Source organism: Ciona intestinalis, chromosome 11, assembly GCF_000224145.3.
Source record: "Ciona intestinalis chromosome 11, KH, whole genome shotgun sequence".
Classification (NCBI taxonomy): Eukaryota; Metazoa; Chordata; class Ascidiacea; order Phlebobranchia; family Cionidae; genus Ciona; species Ciona intestinalis.
Genome location: NC_020176.2, coordinates 3,621,139 through 3,642,158, shown reverse-complemented (window position 1 = coordinate 3,642,158; position 21,020 = coordinate 3,621,139). Strand labels below are relative to the sequence as shown.

The window sequence follows — 21,020 nt, the reverse complement described above, 5'->3', positions numbered from 1 at the left end:
ATTTAAGTTGGATCTCAATGGGTTAAAAGCTCAATGCTGACAACAATGTCGCTATGCATCTTTTAGAAAGATAGAACTAACAACCATTCCTCTATCTCATTTTTGACTAACAGATTCCACAGGGAAAATATACAACAAAGTTAAATATGTAGACTGCAGTAACTCCCACATGCAATGCATCTCAAACTGGCCCTGCAGTTGTAACAAATGTTGCTGTTTTATGACATGCATTTATATCAAGTTTATAAAATCTTGTTGGACCGAGATTATAACTAACAATGTTGATCCATCAATGATGAGAAAACGGTCATTGTGTCATTCAGCAGGTCCATGTTGGAAAAGTTAAGATTTCCCAAGAGAGTAAGAACACGGCAATAATACATAACCACAAAGTGAATAAACTGGTTTATTTCCTCTGCGAATACATGGTTTAGTATTTTATCACTGAACAAATAACGATGTTGATTCATCCCTCCCCGTGTTACAGATGTAATGAATGTTGTGGTGTCAAAAACCACATAGATGATTTGTCATTGTATAACTGTTGGTCTCCATTCCTCCATTCATATTGTCACTTACCAAAACTTAACTGAAATGAAGCTAATGTTATTGGATTATAACCTGTGGAAAGAATTGGATTGTCCTAAAATTTTTTAGAGTTATTTATAGCCTAATATCTCACAGCGTTTTAAGTTTTCTATAATTTTCATTTTTCTCTGGTTTTCTTAAATAACGCTGCAGAATTCATTCTTCAATCTTAAATTTTCTAGGTTTTCGTTTTCAAAATTTCCAATTTTCGTATTTTCAATCTTCAAAAAGATTCTTTCACTGTAAGTTTATAAAAGAAACAAGTGAAAAACTAAACCACGGACAAAACGAGTAAAACTGAAGTTTATTTGAAAGAAGCTGTTGTAACAATGTATGAGGAGCTACATAGAAAGACCAACAGACTTTACTGACATGCAGCAAAATCTTGATCCAAAGTTTAAAAATTTCCAATTCAGCGGCAACAAAAGCGAAGACCAGCGAACATAAAAAGTCAGAATAACTACTAGAAAGAATGGTATGCTACACAAAACAATAGGTTTTACTCTACGCTTTGTACAAAACCTAGGAGTGTCTCCAAAGTGGTGAATATAAAGAACCAAATCACACAAATTTGTAAACATTGACAAGACATTGTGTTTTTTACACACATAGCAGGCAACAATACCTACATGTAACAAGTCACTGGTGTTCAGGGTCAAGTCCCCACTGTGCCAATACAATGCGATTTAGTAGTAACCTGAAAAATAAACAACTTTAAAAAGAGCCAGCATTGTGTTATTAGTAAGTAATTGATACTTGAGTTAGGACTTCAGTCTTTTATCTCAAATTTGTTCACTTACGGTCACGTGGGGATCTATCTCTATAGTAAGGAGAAGGAGATCTGCGTCTGTATCCAGGTGAAGGGCTTCGTCTGTAACTGTCTCTTCTATCCCGGTAATCATCTCTGTATCTGCATATAATGTCCAAAGTAATACACAAGCAAGTACATAATAGTACTTATAAAAAGCATATCAAACCTTTTTCAATAATGGTGGTTGACAACAATACCAATAATAACATTACACTACATATTACAGTGTCATAATGGCAGAAACGTCTTTACTTTCATTTAAAAATGGTGACAATACTGTCATGCTTGCATTAAAACTGACAAACATTCATGCACCAGTGTTAAACAACTTTAAATATAACCTTACCTGTCTCTGCTTTCATATCTTCCTCTATCATAACGGTCACGTTCATAATATCTATCATGTCGGTCACCACCACGATCATATCGATCTCTTGATTCGTATCTATCACCATCTCTTGGCTTGGCATATCTAAAAAAAAATTATTGAAAACTTCAAATTGGCAAAAATAGGATTCTAGTAAAAATTAAGCTCCTAAAAGAAAAAACTTTACAATAAATTTTTAACATAATTGGTAAAAATTTGGATTCTAAAATACACTGTTTAATGTTGTTTAAGTAAAAAACTGTTAAGTAAACTTTGGTTTGAATTAAATACTCACGGTCTCCCAACATATACACCAGGTGTTGGTGTGTGAGCTCGCTTGGTGATCGAGTAATCAACACGAATATTTCTTCCATCAAGTTCCATCCCGTTAGCCCGCTCCTTTGCTTCAGCTGCATCATCATCATTATCAAAGTAAACAAATCCGAACCCTCGTGAACGACCGGTCTACAAGAAATAGTATGAACATATGGTCAATTCTAAAATCTAACATTCTTGAATCATACTTTAGAATTAGCATAAGATTAGTGGGCTTCTCAAACTGGGTGTCAGAACAAACTTTAGGGGTTGCCGAGAGTATTAACCATGAAAGCCCACATATAATTTAACTTTGTGTCTTACAATCCAGTGGTTTTTCATGCACTGAGCCCCCTACTTAAAAGATCAGAAAAAGACAAAGTAGTCAAAGCATTACCTTTTGATCAATTACAACATTGATATCAGTTATTCTTCCATATCTTGAAAATACACTTCTGAGATCACTGTCGTTGGTGTAAAGACTCAAACCAAATACTCCCAAGCATTTACCACTTGGTGGGTTCAACTGAAACAACAACAACTCTTATTTTTTCAGATCAAACCTAATTTTATTATTGAATGACAACATATTTACACTTAAGACATATCATGAACAAAAAGCTCACTTACTCTGTCTCCAATATGACGCTTCCTTCCAGACATGGGAGATTTACTGCTGTGGCGGCCTCTTGAATAACTCCTGGACCTACTAACAAATCAAGAATGAAGAAAGAGAAAAGCATATTGCTAGTTGGTGTTAATTATAGGCGAGAAAATATTTGGGGATGCAAAGACGCACTCATTTGAATTACAGGGCTTGCAAAGGCACCTGACTATAATAAGGCCAACATACAGGCTTTGCTTATGTGGCAATTTTTACAAGCGGAAATTTAAAAGTAGCAACAATTTATACTGATATGTGTCAATTTTTACAAGCAAAAACTTTTATGAAACAAAAAGTAGCAACATAACATATAGATATTTCTACATAGAATAGAACATAAGCCTATCAAGTAATCAAGTCGATACAGGGCAGGTACTCTACCTTGATCTACTGTAATACCTCCTTCTTGGACTTCCACTGTTTCTTCGATATCTGCGTCTTGAACCAGATCGGGAACGTGACCTATTAACAAAAAATGACTTGAATGTAACCTTTTTCGATTTAGAAAGTTGTTTAAAAGAAAAAATCTGTTGTACTTATAAGCCAGTTTGTACAATCTGCCGAATAATAAGCCAGTTTAATAAGCCAGTTTGTACAATCTGCCGGTCCTGACAAAACACATTTTGCTGTGCATCTATAGCAAATTATACAAAGCATATGCACAATTTTTTTGTTTGTGTAGCTTCTATACTATTCAGACTAACTGATTGAGAAAAATTATATTAAAAACAATAAATAAATAAAAACAACTTTAGTTTCTATACCTGTATGAACGTGATCTGGAACGAGAATACGAACGTCTTAAACTTCTTGATTTCTTGGAACCTCTTGAAGAATCAGAATCCGCAGATCTTGATCGTGAGCGGGACCGAGATTGCTTCACTGGACTCTTGGTCTTCTGTGTTAAGTTAGACGTTACTTGTGCAAATTATAAAGGTGCTGAGATTTGTTAAATTCATAATAACTGAAATATATATATATGTAGCCTACAACATATATATTATATATTAATGTAACAAAAATGACTTTATTTAATGAATTTCCGGTAATGGCGGCAAGCAAACTGAATTACAGTTGTAAAAGAAATCCAAATATATATTTACAACAAATATCATTACCGATTTATATTCTCCAGCTTCTGTATCGCTCATCTTGGATATTGGTTGTTAAAGCTTGCAAAGTGAAAAAATTCGGTCGATAACACAGCCTAAAATTTGGGATTCCAGTAGATAAAACGAGGCGCCTTTCTGTTCTTTTTAACCAACTGCAGAAAGCGCCGATCGCTTTTTTCCTTTAGCTTTATTCCGCTGGGTGGGAGCAACTGACAAAGCAAAGATAAAAATATTCAATTTATTTTATTTTGCCAGTAAAGTTGCGACGGTTGTTCAACTTTTGCAAAACGCTTGGTGTTTTTGCAACAAATTCTGTAGCTTAAATTTAACTGTTCTATTACCTCAACGATATTTATTTCGAGAAATTCGAAAGTAGTAATTCAATCAGGATCAAAATATTTTGACTCCCCAGTGTTCAAGTAAAGGTGTTCTAAGGTGTAATATTAAAATTTAAAGATTTGCGTCCTTTTCTTTATTTGAAGCTGGGTAATGGCTTTTGTTTTATTCAAAATTTGTTTGAGTAATTGTACTTAGTTACCATAAATAAGCAAATTTAAAATTATTATTGTCCCTCTAGTGGTTAAAGTTTAATTTTGGGTAAAAGTTAATTATTGGAAACAATTTATCCACATTCAGTTATTGAGTATATCAATTTAAATTTAATTTAAAAATTAACCTTTTAGTTTTAAAAGTATTCATTTACACACTTTTGAACAAAAACACGCTTTCGAACAAGTTTGTTTCATTTCTTATTCCCTTAAATTTATATAAAACATGCCATGCTAAACACTTCACTATGTTGTCTCACACACTACCTCTAAAAACTATTATTTGTCCTTAAATTGTCCATGTATGGTCTTTATCATATCATATGATAGAACTAGAAGTATTTTCTGTTCTTTAACATGTACTGTGTTTTACAACTATTTAAAAAGGTCTTGCACATATAGTAGTTATACTAAACAATAATGTGAAGGTAGCCCAGAGTATTTTCATAATTATTACAGTTTGTGATAATGCAGTTTACCTATGTACAGGCTCCATATAGGTAGTACAACAATATACTAGACAGAACCAAACCTTTAAAAGTTGTCAAATTAGTTTTGTTCTCTTTACACGATGGATGGGTAATGGCCGAAACAGAAAAGGTGAGAAAATATATTGGATGTCTTATGTCTAATAAAGTTTCTGTACTGATTGTTTGATAAAATGTGTTTTAAAAATTGATGTAAACCAGTGTAAATTTAAAAAAATATTCAATATATTCAGACTAGAACCATATATAATACCTGTCTTTTTGCTAATACTGTACTCGTCTTAAGCTCTTGTAAACTTCTTAGTTCTTCGTAATTGTGACCGAAATAAGTTTTATGCATTTATATAGTTGTGTATAGGCGAAAGAGCAAGTGTTCTGTGCTTTTGGATTTCTGTACAACATAATCTTTATTTTTAGATGCACTTAAAAATTATAGAGGGTTGTCGCCTACCTGTAAAAAGAGACCTTGAAGGCCAATATGAGTGGCGTAAGTTAATTTTCTTTGTACATTTAATGTTTGTTACGTATTAAATGCACATCTGTGTTTTGCTTATGTTACTTATCACATAAATGTTGTTTTCCTACAGTATTTTAAAAGTTTCAACATAAATAACCACCAGGTTGGAGCAATTATGGTTAAATATCTTTCCAAAAGCCATCTATGCTTACAATCGTGACAGCGTAATATCTTGTATTCAATAGAATAAAGAATTTTATCTTTTTAGATTTGGCCGAGGTTTTAAGCACAAGGGAAAACAATGGAAACTGCATGTACTATGTTCATTATGTGGATTGTAAGTTACATTTATTAGGCTAAGTCAGTATCAAAAAAACATTGCAAATTGCTATCTTTCTGGTTTTGAGCCCAAGTGTAATTATGACCAACAATAACATTGTATATAATATATGGGGAAATTTCTTCTTTTTTTTAATAAAAATTCTGTGATAACAGTTAACAAAAGATTGGATGAATGGGTGGCAAAAGACAGAGTGGATTTGTCAAAGATTCAGCTTCCTAAAAAGGAAAAATCTTCACACAAAAGATCCGCAGATTCCCGGCCATGTAGTCCTGACAGAGAAGTTATTGTGGTGGGTTACATTTGGTTTAAATTCTATTTAACATTTTCCTTACGTCACTTCTAAACATTGGTGTAACGTTATATAAATTTTTGTGACATTTTATTTAGAACGGCATCACTCATTCTGACTGCCAACCAGCTGTGAAGAAAGCTCCAAACAAATTTCCAAGAAAGCGAAAAATAGTGGACGGGACATCAGATGAGGTGGGGTAACTATGGCTGTAAAGTGAATAGAAAAAACATAAGCCTAGTTGTAACAGCACTGACTATTCATTATTCAAATTAAAAGTTCATTTTTAGAAATATATTCAGTCAAGTTACATAATGAACCATTTTTTTTAACACAGCAAAATTTGTTATTGTTAAGTTTAGTTGGGAAAAATGCATTGCTAACTTTTAGATGTTTATTACATAAACATCCTCTTCATGTAGGTTGACTCACAGGAATCAGAGGCAGCTCCCAGGCAAACAGGGAGCATGACTGTCCACGTTAACGAGGATAAAGTCAGCAGGATAAAAAACATCAACTGTATTGGTAAAAATTTTTGCAATTTTTAAATGATAGTTATACAGGAGTTAATTGAAACCTATAAAATATTAAATAAAAAAACTAAATTGAAAAAAAAGGATTTTGGAAACTGAATTGATGCTGTTTGGAAAACTGATATTTATTTTGATTTAACTTTGTTTACCAATTTGACAACACTTCCTTTTTTCTGTTTTTATGTCTATTATAAGAATAAAGTTGCGCTCATCAGCTCATGTTATTAGGTCAAGTTTTTATTAATTTAAAAACTTTCATTGTTTTCCCTCACAGAGGTGGGGAAGTACAGGTTAAAACCTTGGTATTTCTCACCATATCCCATTGAGTTGACAAAATACAGCATCGTATATCTATGTGAATGGTGTTTAAAGTATGTTAAAAGTATCACCTGCCTTCAAAGGCACCTGGTAAGTCATTGGTTATTCTCTGTTTATATTTATAAATAGGTCTATTTAATGATTACATAAAAATAACATCGATTTTATTTGTCATAAATTTCATTTCATGAATTATGTCCATTGTAATTATAGAGACAAATAATGTTAATTTCATTCAGTCAAGAATCAAATAAACAATTTGCCAAACAAGTTAAAACTTTAAAATGTTCTCTTACCGAACTTACCAATCTTTCTCTACAGGCAAAGTGCCAGCTAAGGTACCCCCCTGGTAATGAAATATACAGGAAATCGAATATTTCATTTTTTGAGATTGACGGCCGCAAAAACAAAGTGAGTTATTTATTAAGATAATCTAATATTTTTGTATTGTGAGGTTATAACACACTTACCCTTTGTTTGCTGCGCATTTCATTTGTAAATATCATATTTTACAAAACATGTGCGGAAATTTGATTATAATTTTATGATAAATTTTAATTTAAATATAATTTTTTACTTTTAATTTTTGGACTATATTGTGTTAAATATTACTTTCATTTTATTTTACAGTCGTACGCCCAAAACCTGTGTCTACTTGCCAAATGTTTCCTGGATCACAAAACCCTTTATTACGATACGGATCCTTTCTTATTCTATGTGATGACAGAATACGATTCAAAAGGTTTTCATCTTGTTGGTTATTTCTCTAAGGTAAAACTTTATATGTATGTCTTGTATACTGGTTTGTTTTATTCTAACAGTGATTTGACCAATTCTGTTACATCTAGGATTTAATAAAGTTTTATTTTATGCATTTCACTATCACGTGTTTCTAAAACGAAGTTAACAATTTTGTGAATGTGAAAATCGTAAATGGTGACTAAAATACATTTCTGCTATTAAAATTTCGGCTTTTTTTTAACGCCGTTAGAGTGCGATAAAGAGTAACGATCAACCATTTAGGAGAAAGAATCAACTGAAGATTACAACGTAGCTTGTATTTTAACGTTGCCGCCTCATCAAAGAAAGGGGTTTGGAAAACTATTGATTGAATTCAGTAAGTTCAGAATTAATTGTTACCTATATACACACATATATATATATATATATGTGTGAGATAATATGCGGTGCTCAGTCGAAATGAGACTACAGCGATTTGCGTAACATTATATGATTTGACTGTAGGATCACTTTCCAATAACCCCAATATTTGGTCAATTAAACTTCTCCTTACAGGTTACGCTTTATCACGAATAGAAGGCAAGGCAGGAACACCGGAAAAACCACTTTCGGATCTCGGCCTCTTGTCCTACCGATCTTATTGGACGAATACGATACTCGGTATCATTATTGGGTTGAAACCTGAACCAGGGCAGGAGAAACCTCAAATTACAATCAAGTAAGAATGAATATTACTGTAACTTATTTATCCTCGCATACGTGGCGGGTAGTTTCTATACCGGGGTGGTGTTCTGTTTTTGTAATGTATGGCTGCCGATTTAGGCTCAAAAGGGACCATTGGGTTGTAGCAATTGTAGTTAGGTGTCTTGTTTTTTTTTACATAAAACGCCAATCTTGTCAATGTTTAATTTTGCCGTTTGGTGTTTTTGAATTATAGTTTTTACGCCTATAGGTACATACATCAAACCGAAACGACAACGCCCGGATTTCGTGGCTAGAAAAAAATAAACAATCAAGCTATATGTAAAACTATAATTTTGTATATAGGTGCGGTAATACATCTTTGAATAAAATCACAAATACTGCAGGCGCAAGTAAACATGCGGCAAATTATGTAACGGCTGATGATATTTAAATATCGGTTTACATTTGGGATTAATGCAGCGTAATACATGCAAATGCTTCGTGCCTCGGAATTTTATGTTTATTTATAAATCGGGCCTAACCGGGCGTAAGGTTACTGTGGATGTGTATGTTTTATCGTATGATAAAGTAACTTGTGCGTATCGATATAGGTGATCGCATTAGTTCTATCAATACTAAAGTTTTTTTTGTGGAATAAAAATTTCCCCGTAAGCGCCGTGAGGTTTTATTCGCTTGTTGTAAACTGATTTATCCAGCAATAGTATAACGTATCGTCCTTTAAAAGTTTGAAACCACCAGTTATGTGTTAAGCTCATACTTATGTAGTGTTAAATTCTCCGATATCTGATTTGTACTGTAGCGTGGATGATAGCAGCTACGTGATTTTGGTGAACCGATCCGACCCGTAGTATAGTATCCATGGTATGCATCACGATTTAAACTATGTGCTACTTTGTGTGACCGATTTATTGTTATTTAACGTGAACAAATGCACGCAACGGGTTGTCGTGTGTCACGCTATATATTATACAAACGTTTAATTACTCTTTATCATACGACACAACGTAAACAGCAATGGTAAGCTATGTATTCTATCCGATATAAATAAACATTGAGTTCTAAAGTAGAAACATTTGCATTTATTACGCTGTATTAAATCCCAATGTAAACCAAGATTCAAATTTTAAGATCAACCGTTACCCAATTTGCCACATGTTTATTTGTGCTTGCAGTTTGTGATTTTATAAAATGTCGTAGTTTTACAGCAACCGCCAGCAACGTCACATAACCAGGGGTGCTGATTGCTACGTTATGTGTCGACGTTATTCTGTAAAATGACCTCCATTTCCAAACTTACATGTATAGTAGAGTGGAGAAAAATGGGACACTCTTATATTCTATTTCTTGTTCCATTGGTGGTGAATAAAAAAAACATTCAAAAAATGTAAAACCGTATTCTTACGACTCCCTTAAACCGTTGTTAATTATTTAAACACAATCAGGATATTTTGATATTATATGTGCTACAGGTGTCCCGTATTCCCCCACCCTACTATATGTACAACATTGCACTATGTTATCTGGATCAGTATTTTTTATTAACTAAAACTTTGCAAGTTATAATTAACGATGTTATAATTGCAAAGTTTCGGCATGTGTCCTGTAAAATAAAGTCTTCCTATAAACCCCTTGCACCAAAAACATAAACCATGTGCGTATGCTGAATACCTAAAAAGGCAATTTCGAAAGCACCCTATAACCTTTTTGTCACTTAATGCCCGAGTTAAATATGTCAATATTCGAATATTATATAATGTCACCATTCCATGCGTTCTTATCGTCACGTGCGAGTTGGCCTCCATATTGTGCGTGATATGTTACTCTCGATTTACGAGCTCAGCGGAGAGGATATGATGCACGCATTATACTCATCTAACATCTAACCTTACCGCTTCTTATTAATATTCGAGTTCGAATCCGGTTTACCTTATTTCACACACGCAACATATGCGTGTATGCAGCAATCGACGTTATAACTAATTACGAAGCTGTTTCCTCGACCGGAAATAAACCCCTGTGACGTCATAGAACAAAATGACAATGCGCTTTATGGATAATGTATGGACACTTTTAACAACAAGGCAGAAATAGAAAGTTATGAAAAATAATTTAAAACTGACCGGTTTAAACTCTCACGACATTTAGCCGAAACAGTTATGTCACTACAATGTGCAAACATAATTTGTTCCATTATTTCATGCCATGCATTACTTAAGCTTTCGAAATGCATGTATGGATTCTATTCCGGTTTTACCAATTTATTAAAATTGAAATAATGTTATTTTTAAATGAGGTTTATTTTCTGCAGCGAAATATGCGAAAAAACGTGTGTGAAAAAAGAAGATGTGATCTCCACTCTACAACACCTTAACCTTATAAACTACTACAAAGGACAATACATCATAGTGCTCACTGAGGACGTCATAGAGGGCCACAAACGATCAATGTCAAAGCGGAAAATGCGAATCGAACTGAGATGTTTACATTGGACGCCAAAGGATTGGAGTAAACGGGGCAAGTGGTGAAACACAGTTCTTACAACGCTACATATATAACACTGTAGTCACCTGGCCACGAGTTCTATGGAAGCTACCTTAGCGATCAAGACGTGTAGGGATAAACAAGTGGGACGTTTACATGCGCGTTTGGTATTTTTATACCAATTTGGATATCCAAAAAAAGTGCCTATGTACCAACGACCACAACGACAATAGAATGATTTTGTATTTCGTTTGTTGCCATTCAACCAATTCAACATCTTTGGTTTTGTTTTTAGCGTTTTCGAAAATTAAACAAACCAGTTCCGGCATGTTTACTGTGTGGATATTTTTCAGCCACGAATTTCCTTTACGTATAGATTTGCATGACTTACGTAGGTTCGGCTCCCAAAAACACAACCACTTATACGAAGTACCTCACCCATATAAAATAAAAACGAATTAGCCGGTAAGTTGTCCGCAATAAGTAAACCCACTTAAACGTTTGTCAACCAATTGATGAAAATGTAATCTTGAATTTAATCAATGGCACACATACGTACGTTCATCTTAAACCATTTACGTCATAGAAGGACTTAGTGACGCGACAGGCGTAGGCTTTCTTCATTTTTTTCCATATGCTCGTTTTCCACAGTACAGATATGCCAACACTTTTTGACGCTGACAGGAGACTGACGTACGCGATATACGCTTCAGCAGCTGTAACCCTGGGATTTTACTGAATTCTTGAAAATAATTACACCAAACATACACGTGACCAGTGAGAGTGGTAATATTTATTTGTTTACCCCCTGACGTCATAAGACCTCCCAATTGACGTCACACAACGTTGGTCAAACACAGCGGAGCACACAATGCGCATTTACCGGAACTGCCAAAGCTCGTGTCTGGCTTAAAACGCTAAAGATGTGAAAGATAATAATTCCTGACCTAACTCCGTCTTATTGTTGGTCATAGTTGGCAGTAGCAACGCTCAAAGTTACAGTAAACTGAAGCGAATAACACGGCACTGAATTAAGTATTCTGACCCTTAAATTTCCATGGTTTTCTGTTAATGAATTACTGATAACTACTTGATGCCCCTATTTTGGTTTATTTTGGGTTTTAAAATGTGTTTTTGGACAATCTGTTACAAAAACGTAGACGAGTGAATCAAACGTCGGTGTAAAGCTAAACATACAGTTTCTAATTTATAAATAAGAACATTTTAACGCAAGACTTTATTGTATTTCTTGGTCTTGCGTTTGCGAAATTGGATTACATTCGATTTTAGTGTATTTTTTATCAGATCGATAAGTTATATCTGCTTGCTTATAAACGCGGGATATGTCGCATTGCGAATATTTCCAAACTCATTTGACCGCAAGTCAAATCGCGCTCAGGTTTCGTTGTTATATTTTCAGATCATTTACATACATACACTGCACGGTATTTACTCTGACCAGGAAAAAATAAATTACATAAGGTCGGCCATGCAGGCTCGTGCCCTATATTACCAACCGCATAAACAACACAAGTCGCGGGTCGAGTGATTTGCCTTTTCCGACCACTTGTACTGATTCGAAGGAATGTTTACTCTGTCCCTACCAAGTAAAAGCAATCTGCGGTTTATGCAGTTTCCCGTCGTGACCGTTCAGAGCTTATCTCTCCACCAATCCTGTAATTATGATACCTAGAATCGTATGTTCCTTCGCTTCTTACCAAGGCCACTTAACTTTTAATTACGAGGATTAAATCGGAACGATGTGTAATTTGCTTCGCGGATTCAAGGCTGGTGGGTCAGCGACAATGAGCTCCCCTGGATAGGTCGATAATTAAGACCAACAGGGAGAATCTTTTCCATTTCTTTGAGGCGGCCTGTTTACGACATACCTTGGGTTTTATTGCTTCAAATATCTTGGTGGCCTTGGTAGAAATAAAACCTTCGCAGAAACCAGCTTGTGTTTCAACGCCTCCCAATTAAACAATGTTTTGATCTGATACTTGAACTTAGCGTTTGACATGCGCCATCAGCAGACACCATCAGGTCCACTGCTATATTATTCTAAATGACTGTGCTACATAAACATGATCCAAATACCACTAATTACATGTCACTCTAAACAAATGTCTGTAACAGAATAGGAATGTACATGAAGTCGGTATTTACGATTATTTTGGTAACCTTGACTGTTCGCACTCTTTCCTAGAATTGTTTGTTTTCGCCAAGCCTATCGATTTGCTAGTACTAACAATAATAACGGCGTTAAAATTTAAGGAGCAAAATCTTTTGCAAATTTACACCCTGTTTGTTTGGGGTTAGGTAAGCGTCCGTCGCTGTTAAATCTTAAACAAGGTGTTTCAATAAATACAAGGGCGAAGCTCTAGAGCAAAAGCAACTCGCTGTGGTAAAAATAGAGGCTCCGCAACACGATATGGGTTCGTTGCAATAATATAAACAGGTTTTGCGGGCGTGTGGGGCAATTTGCGACCATCACGCGGTTGGGAAAATGTTACGTGCTTCTAAATTTGATCTTGTCCAAACAGTTTGGTGATCTGATTTGCACCCATGTTTATATGTTTTACAGGCTACGCGCCAACCGCGTAAAGGATGAGGGTTAAAGGTGTAACAGGTCGAGTGCAAAATAACGATATATAGCTCAACCGGGTAATAATGTATTACTGCCGATATCAATAAAATAGCATCTCAATACTAAAGTTGTACCGTCCCTCGCATCTAAATGCATGTGGATTGACACTTGTAATTAATATTTAACAAATTGAATCATCGGGTAACGTTTTATATAATGCTTAACATTCAAAATATGTTTGATTGTAAAGAATGTTTACATTAAAAAGCTATGGGTTGTGTTTACACATGGCTACATAAATTCCGCTGTTGAAATGCTGTTCTGGTATTTCTGTACAAATATGTTGGTTGGAATGTGACCAAAGACGAGCCAGTACGACTGATACTTGTTTTAAGCTTATATGGCAGCGCTTCCCATCGTGGGAACCGGTTTAAATGTGACCCAGCATGACCAATTCATCATCGATGGGCGATTCTACCCAGGTGGGGTTCCAATGTATACAAGTTGTTATTGACCGTTCAAAGCCTCCGAACTGCTTCGTGTGTGGCTTGTATATCTAACCGCTGGCTGCGATTGAGTCACGCGTTGGTGGAAGTTTCTCATTAAAACGTCAACAATAGGCTCGTTTGCGGAAACGGCTGCTACTTCTGCCCGATCGAGCCTGACTACAAATGTGCTGCCGGTGCGATTGATCAAAACGCTTAAACGCATAAGTGAAACGACCGCGACGCGCCTCCAAGTTCAAGCACCGGCGCAAATCCTAGTGATTAATCTCACAGGATAAGCGGCCCCTGCCCTCCTTTTTCTCCTTTAACCGTCCGTGCCTTCCGGAACGAGCAGGTGTTGGTCTCCGGCGGCTTAAGAAGCAGGAACACCTCGCTGCCGTTGACCTCATGTTCGAGAACGTCCTCGGGTCGATTTAGCTGAAAATAACCAAACGGAAGGCCCATTAACTGGATTTTCCTACCCGAAATACTCACTGAAACGAATTCACTGCACGACCACGCTAACCAGTTGAATGACAGAAGTTTCGTTTATCGACTTGGTCAACACTCTAACGGATGCGGTGTATATGACATCCGCTTTGATCGCCCCGGGGCAGCAGTCTTTTGAAGGACACTATCCGTTTGTGTTTGTTTTACCGACCAACGTTAAAATAAACTTGTCGTTTGTGATTCTAACCCAAGGTCTCATGGCGGGGTGTTTATTTCTGAACGAAAATTCCGACGCCGTTGAAACATACTGCCTAATTTTACCTCCATTTTCCCCCGGCTTATGGCACATTGGTAACTGTTTGATGATTTTTCTTACGCCAATGACGCGTTTTATTTGGTTGATTCCCATTCTCCCATGGCCGAATCAAAACCCATAACTACGAACATGGAGTTCGTACTTAATGACGCAAACCTGTCGAGACGGGCGTGCCCGGGATATTTATCTAATGGATTCACAACTTGTAATGTGTTAGGCATCCATAGCCTAACTGTGAACTTTAAGTGCCTTTCATCTTAAAATCAAAAGTACCGATGCCTGAAATTGAGTTAAATAACAAGGGTAGATAAACTTTAAAGCGATGTTGATCTCATACACAAGCAAAGTTGGTTTGTGCAAATTAATTCTTTCAGCTTACTTGGCATTCCTGTATCTAGCCAAGTGAGTTCGGTTAATTTCGGTTCCTTTACTCCCGTGATACCGCGAACCACGCGGCCTCTGTGTTGTGAATAGAAGACAGGCGGTTGCCCTTTTTTCCTTCTCTCCTATACAGTATTTGTTTGATAGCTGGCGCGGTTGCCAACCAAGCCGTATAAATTGCTGGTCTGAGTTTCGTTGAGCATCATTCCCGTTCAGAGGCTCTCTGGAAAGGAGGTATAAAGAAGTTTACGGATTATTCAAAGATTTCAACAAAGAATCTTCATGGATGTGAATTGGACTATTAAGTCAGGGGCTCATGCCACTACTATGCAATGGCCTCCTGTGCCATAAAGACTTATTGAGAAGAAACAAAGTTGAAGAAACTAACTGATGTTGAAAAGCAAGGAGCACTTCAATTGCTTATCGTCGATTAGTTAACCGAAAACATTTCGGTTTTCTCCGATGTTTAACGCTGGGATAGCATCGATGCTTGAGCGTTCATTGGCGACGAAATAAAAGCACAAGTGACCCTGTGCCTTCTTGGTCAAGCTTGTAATAATGGTTCCTCAAGGACTCTAATGTTTGAGGAGAGGTCCCAATTACTTGCCACTGACCAAGACAACATGTCCAAAATTATCCGGCTTTTATCTACCACAAATCAGGTAAATTGAAACATCATTTTTTTGCTTTAAATAATCTTTTATTTTCAATGTTACATTTATTGATTATTATTATTATGTACAGATTTTAACGCTCTCCTCTTATTTAACAGATATTAAACCCTCTTGAACGAAATATTAAAGAAAAGAAAATACGTATCGCAACCACGTCTTCCAGTTATACGTGCCTTCGTGTTATGACACAGCAAGACGATCCACATCGTGCCTGTATTATTATATATACGCAACCAACATTGATATATTTGTATCTTTTTGTTCTATTTATTTGATGTGTTTTTGACTCCATTTGAGATTATATGACTTTTATATTCAAATGTAAAATTTCACTGTTTTATTTTTTTGCAAACTTTATTTTACGTTTAGTGTGATCTTTGTATAATAAACGTTAAAAAATCTAAACATCTCAATACCTGTGTTACCAAGTGTAGAGAGGGCGCCTGTACCAGGTTTAAAGTGGGCTTAAATGAGTGCCCGCAACCGTAAACAAACGCAACCATCATGTGTAGTACTGACTCATACATTTACGCTTCAATGGTAAACCTCAGCACAGTTCACATTAAGGAAGGTTTGATTTCTGAGACCAAATTAAGTTTGATTCGACCGACACAGAGCAAACACGGAAATGGGCAAATGGGTGGCGGGTATTGTGTCAACATGTGAGAGATGTCGCCGCCTATAAGCCGCAGTCAGATTCCTGAAGGTCGAGTCAGTCTCCGGTGGCCGGGAAACTCGCTTTAGATTTCGGAAGCGTCCGCAATTTCGGGTGAGTAATCAGTCGGTGCATTTCTCATTTCTCAGCCAGTTATAACTCGACGGAAAATCCGGTACACAAAAATACCCGAAGTGTATCGAGCACGATATATTACAACAGTACATATCGAAAGAGTGCTACTAAAATTGGAGTGGATTTGCTTCTTAATCCAATTTTAGTCGGGAATTTTAGACCGAAATGCCCGTTACAGTTTATTTGAGAGCGCCCGGGGCTGCGGAAATTTGTGGCTTATAAAAGGCCTCGTGACATGCACATGACTGCATTAAATTTTAATATTTTGGTTCCCGTGACTTCATTTCGTATGTGGGCGTGTGTTTCGCCAAATTCCGTAATGATACGAGTCAATTTTTCGGGATTTTTTAATGGACAAATGTTCTGCAGTGGGAATATTTTTGAGGTTTGATCAGATATTCTTATCGCAGGGCCATTTTACAAGTCATAAATAAACGCATACCATTTTTAGCTTGGTTTAAGATGATTCAACATCATTCAAAATAGGTTGTTAAAAAGCTTTACAAAATCTGTTTTTTATTTCATTTTTACCATCTACTTGTTTTCGTTTCATAAGCAGAGAAACGTAATTTCCCTACCACAGCAGTTTCGATGGCGCCGCACGGCTGGCAATACAAAAGCAGTTTCAATACAGTTTCGGGTTTCAATCGGAACGGGAACGCATTATTTAAAGCACTATATCCTACGAAAGTACACAGCTCTTATTTTGAAAACCGGTGAAAACATTCGATTACAAAACAGAAAACTGCTGAAAGCGTTTAATTAACTTTCGTTTATTACAGGTGTTGGTGGTAAAGTTTCAAGCCGAGAAGCTAATATATCATTAGGTAGTTGGCAATCGAAAAGTGTCGTTAATTCCACTACAAACAAAAAATTCCATTGCTAACACAGTTGAAATCGAAAATAAAAGAGAGAGAGAAGTAGGAGAATCAAAGAGAAATGCAAGGAGTAACACAGACCAGTAAATGTGCGGGGTCGAGTTTTTCAGTGTGTTGCGAATAGGAGAGTTACATAAACGTTACATAAATAATCAAAAACAAAGTGCATACCAAGCACGTATTCGAAACATGGGCCGGTTACGTCGGATTCATGTCCCTTTATGTTCAAGCCGCTTTGATCAAAGATGCTGAAAATTTTAACTACTTACATTGCTGAGAGCGTATAGGAAATCCTAACCCAATACGGCCAACTATATGACTGCCGTGTGTAATGTATGGTAGGTATTTAATTAGTAGGAATGTGCCAGAAATGTCTCGACGTCTGCAGGTATAGATTCGTCAACTTCGAACCGCAAAGCTATCCGTAATTTAAGCGGCTTAACACAGCATGTATTAAAATTCTTTGATTACATCTTAAACCTTGTCTGTCACCCGTCGCATGAGACATTGCAACAATTTGTGGTGCATTTTTGTTCACTTATGCTTACACATTGGTTTGTCTGAATTTAAATTTACAGCCCAGAGATTGCCTCAAACTTGCTGTCGGAATTAAACCCGCGTGATAAATAGGCGGAGTCATATCGATTCCGACGATAGGTTAAATAATTGATCATAAAAGTCAAGTGCCTTTAATAAAAACTTAAACAGCAGGCCTATATAAGTTGGTGGATGGAATTGTTTTTGAAAATAAATCTTTTGATTAAACAATTTTTTTCAGTAATAAAATACTTAACAACGTAGTGACGACAGCTTAAGGACGGAACGCAGGCATTGTCTAAATATGGTCACGTTGTCTTTGTTTTTCTAACGTGTATTTGTTCGTGTTGGTTGAATTAAACTACCACGGGAGGTCAAACAAATAAAACGCCAATCGAGAGAATCCGGTTTCACAGAACCACACGCCTTTTATGGATTTATAAATTTCGATGGCAATGTTTTATGAAGTTGTGCAGCAACTGCTTTAACCCCTCGTCGAACCGTTGACTCCTGGGGGTCGAATGCTTGTTGTTTGTTTTTGGCGTTCCATGATCGCTTGTCAGCAATGCAAAAGCTCAAGCTGCGTTGCTCTCCTCGCTTTGGCAGTTTGTTACTGACGGTGTTTGATCACAGAGACAGTTTTGTGTTTTAAAAGAAGATGCTTTTCGTTTTTACGGGTTTCTTCGTTTTAAACTTTGTGCATTTTCTGCATTCAATCCATGGCAATTGACGGGAAATATCGAAGAAATGTTTGTAATATTTTTCATTTCTTTCACTTCTAATTTTGCTGCTCATTCCAGTAGCTTAAATCTTATTGTGGCGTTCATAATAGCGACGCACGATTATAAAGACGTAACCGGGAATCTCCCTTTACTTTGCCGCCGTGTTGCGCAACGTTGCCTATACATGCCGCCCGGGCGTGTCTAGGCAAGTCTAAACAAACCGATTAACATCACACTTCAAGCGCGTGCTAGTTTGGCAGGTATACTGGATACGAAGATGTGTTGTAATAATCAACCGTTTTTTCGAGCTAAAAAACGTCGGTTTTAGTGTTAACAATGCCATCGACTGTAAAAGACATTTCCCGGCTCATTGAAACAAGCGCCCGCGTTTTGTTTCGGGAGATACAACACGAGCGCCCTCCATGGAAAGCGAGAATGAGTGTTGTGACGTCACAATAATCGATTGTCATAACAATAGGCCGAACATTCGCGAGCACATGCGCTGTCATTGTTATAACTAACTTCAACACGGGACTAGTTGCCACACTTATGTCTCTAGTTATGTCCAAATAGAAACAGTTGCCACTCACATGAATAAATAAGCGACACGTGGACATAATTACACAATTTACGTATGTAATGTGCTGTGGTGACATTCCTTACAAAATATTTAGAATACTTGATACCGTTATATCCCAGGTATGTGTGTTTACGTGAATGTGGATCCCTGAAGTACGTAGCCCTACGTTCCAGGTATTTATTAACTAATTTCTTTGTACATTCGCTACATTCCCACCCTATATAACATAGGTTGCGACATACACACCAAACATTCCTTTAGCACTCTTCAAACGCGTGTACCAAGTAGTTATCCACCCACATCAGCACATTCCGATCATTCATTATATAACATTTATAGCGCCGGTGGTTTCGCGTGCTTCCCCACCACAGTGATCAATTCTTGGTAAACTATGACGCAGGTTACTTTTATCATGTCGGGAGGCCGAACTGGTGTGATATATATAGCATAAACATTGTGCTTCCCGCGCACGAAACGTTTTCTCTATCCCTATAAGTCTTGTGTGTCACTTTTAGGCATATAAGCATGATCACAATACTTTTCGTAAGAAGCCAAAACTGAAGCTGAAATCTCCAGAATGTATTTTTATTGAAACAAAAACAATGGCACATTGTGTAATAGAATTGTGTAATTTGTTCAACGAATAATTCATAAGCAATATCGAGATACCGAGAACTAAACACAAAACACAATTGAAAATTGGCACAAAGTAAACGAATAGTATACGATTTCAATTGTTACAAAAACAAATCGATGATTGGTAGCTAAGATCGAATGCTGAATCTATAAAATAAAAGACTTGGTTATTGAGGTGTTACATCAAAATTCGGTATACGCGGGTATAATACAGTACGGATATAAACTTCATTAGTACATTCATTAAATTTACCTTAGCATTGTATACAGTAGGGGTGAAGTTACTTCACTTCAATGAAGTAAAACACGATGCCATCTTTTTTTCGCAAAGAATTCCCTCTTCAGCCTTTTGAGTCCTCGAGTTTTCAGATGCGAGTTTTCGGCACTATATTTTTTTGCTGTTTTGTTTGAAGCTATCTACATACGCTAACACCGGGAAATGCACCATTGCCAGGGGAAAGATATCCTCTGGCGGCGCTGAACTGTACAAGCGTATATGTATATGTAGGTATTGTCTTGTAGAAGACTGTGTCATTGTGGAAAGCGGGCGTTAAGTGTGGTCAAGTATAAGTGAACATTGTCATTTTGACTTTATACATGTTCAAATTTGTTCTACCACCACTCAAGCGACCCGTCCTCGGTCAAACGCTCTTGCGTCGTTGCTTTCCTTGCATTTCGATCGAGGATTGGACTTGCTTTGTTCTTGAAGGCCAACCTCTGACACTTTTCCACGGACTACTTCATCCGCTGTGTAGCGGAAGACGAGCATTCTCAAAAATACAAAGTTTAAACTTTCTTGGGGCGATAAAATACAGTTTTTTGCAGACGTAATAACTTCTATGTTGATTTCTTTCCTCGTCCAGCGACAATGTTATAATCCGAGTTCCAGCACGTTGGCTAAAACCCAAGCTGAATGAGGCCTTCCATTCTTGATCAAAGTACAGATAAACGCAGGAGTACCACACCAAGCCTAGTGATGTGACTAAAGTGACGCAACAGCCAACCACTCGTATTTATAGACGCGCGGCGCTCGTTGCTTCGTCACGAGGTAAATAATCCATATAAGGAAGTCACGTGGTAAAGTCTCATGACCCGCGCGCGATTTCTTTCTCTTGCGCAATCTCCCCAACTCTTTGGTGTTCGACTGGGGATCCCCGAAACGATTTCCCAACGTCGAACGGCTGAAACTCATTTCCGTTTCCATTGAAAACTTTTCCATCAACT

At 36.7% G+C, this 21,020-nt stretch overlaps 2 protein-coding genes and 2 long non-coding RNA genes across 12 annotated transcripts; 2 read left to right on the top strand and 2 right to left on the bottom strand.

Moving 5' to 3' along the window:
• Positions 1-390: 390 nt before the first annotated feature.
• LOC100175619 (transformer-2 protein homolog alpha-like) lies at positions 391-4,044 on the bottom strand. Of its 9 annotated transcripts, XR_001974951.2 has the most exons (10): positions 3,864-4,044; positions 3,510-3,643; positions 3,127-3,207; positions 2,712-2,790; positions 2,479-2,607; positions 2,062-2,231; positions 1,746-1,871; positions 1,389-1,498; positions 1,218-1,285; positions 391-828 (listed from the first exon to the last, which is right to left on the bottom strand). XR_001974951.2 is itself a non-coding variant. In XM_018814044.2 (9 exons), the coding sequence occupies exons 1-9, from the start codon at positions 3,894-3,896 to the stop codon at positions 1,275-1,277; spliced, it is 873 nt and encodes a 290-aa protein (XP_018669589.1). In that variant the 5' UTR covers positions 3,897-4,044; the 3' UTR covers positions 874-1,274. The 9 variants fall into 9 exon arrangements, 8 of the variants coding, with proteins under 8 accessions (XP_018669589.1, XP_026692637.1, XP_026692642.1 ...); XM_018814044.2 differs by lacking the exon at positions 391-828 and having other exon boundaries at positions 874-1,285; XM_026836836.1 differs by lacking the exon at positions 391-828 and having other exon boundaries at positions 874-1,285; positions 3,510-3,640.
• Positions 4,045-4,871: 827 nt separating this feature from the next.
• LOC100177949 (histone acetyltransferase KAT5) lies at positions 4,872-11,088 on the top strand. Its single transcript, XM_002131822.4, has 12 exons — positions 4,872-5,005; positions 5,311-5,380; positions 5,619-5,687; positions 5,846-5,982; positions 6,081-6,176; positions 6,405-6,507; positions 6,790-6,923; positions 7,155-7,244; positions 7,464-7,604; positions 7,857-7,950; positions 8,130-8,292; positions 10,588-11,088. The coding sequence occupies exons 1-12, from the start codon at positions 4,988-4,990 to the stop codon at positions 10,802-10,804; spliced, it is 1,332 nt and encodes a 443-aa protein (XP_002131858.1). The 5' UTR covers positions 4,872-4,987; the 3' UTR covers positions 10,805-11,088.
• Positions 11,089-13,845: 2,757 nt separating this feature from the next.
• LOC113474712 lies at positions 13,846-16,058 on the top strand. The gene is made up of 2 exons (XR_003396399.1): positions 13,846-15,641; positions 15,752-16,058. It is a non-coding gene; the product is annotated as an uncharacterized LOC113474712 (long non-coding RNA).
• A 3,666-nt stretch (positions 16,059-19,724) lies between these two features.
• Positions 19,725-20,803, bottom strand: LOC104266241. Its single transcript, XR_717474.3, has 2 exons — positions 20,050-20,803; positions 19,725-19,943 (listed from the first exon to the last, which is right to left on the bottom strand). It is a non-coding gene; the product is annotated as an uncharacterized LOC104266241 (long non-coding RNA).
• Between the last annotated feature and the right edge of the window lie 217 nt (positions 20,804-21,020).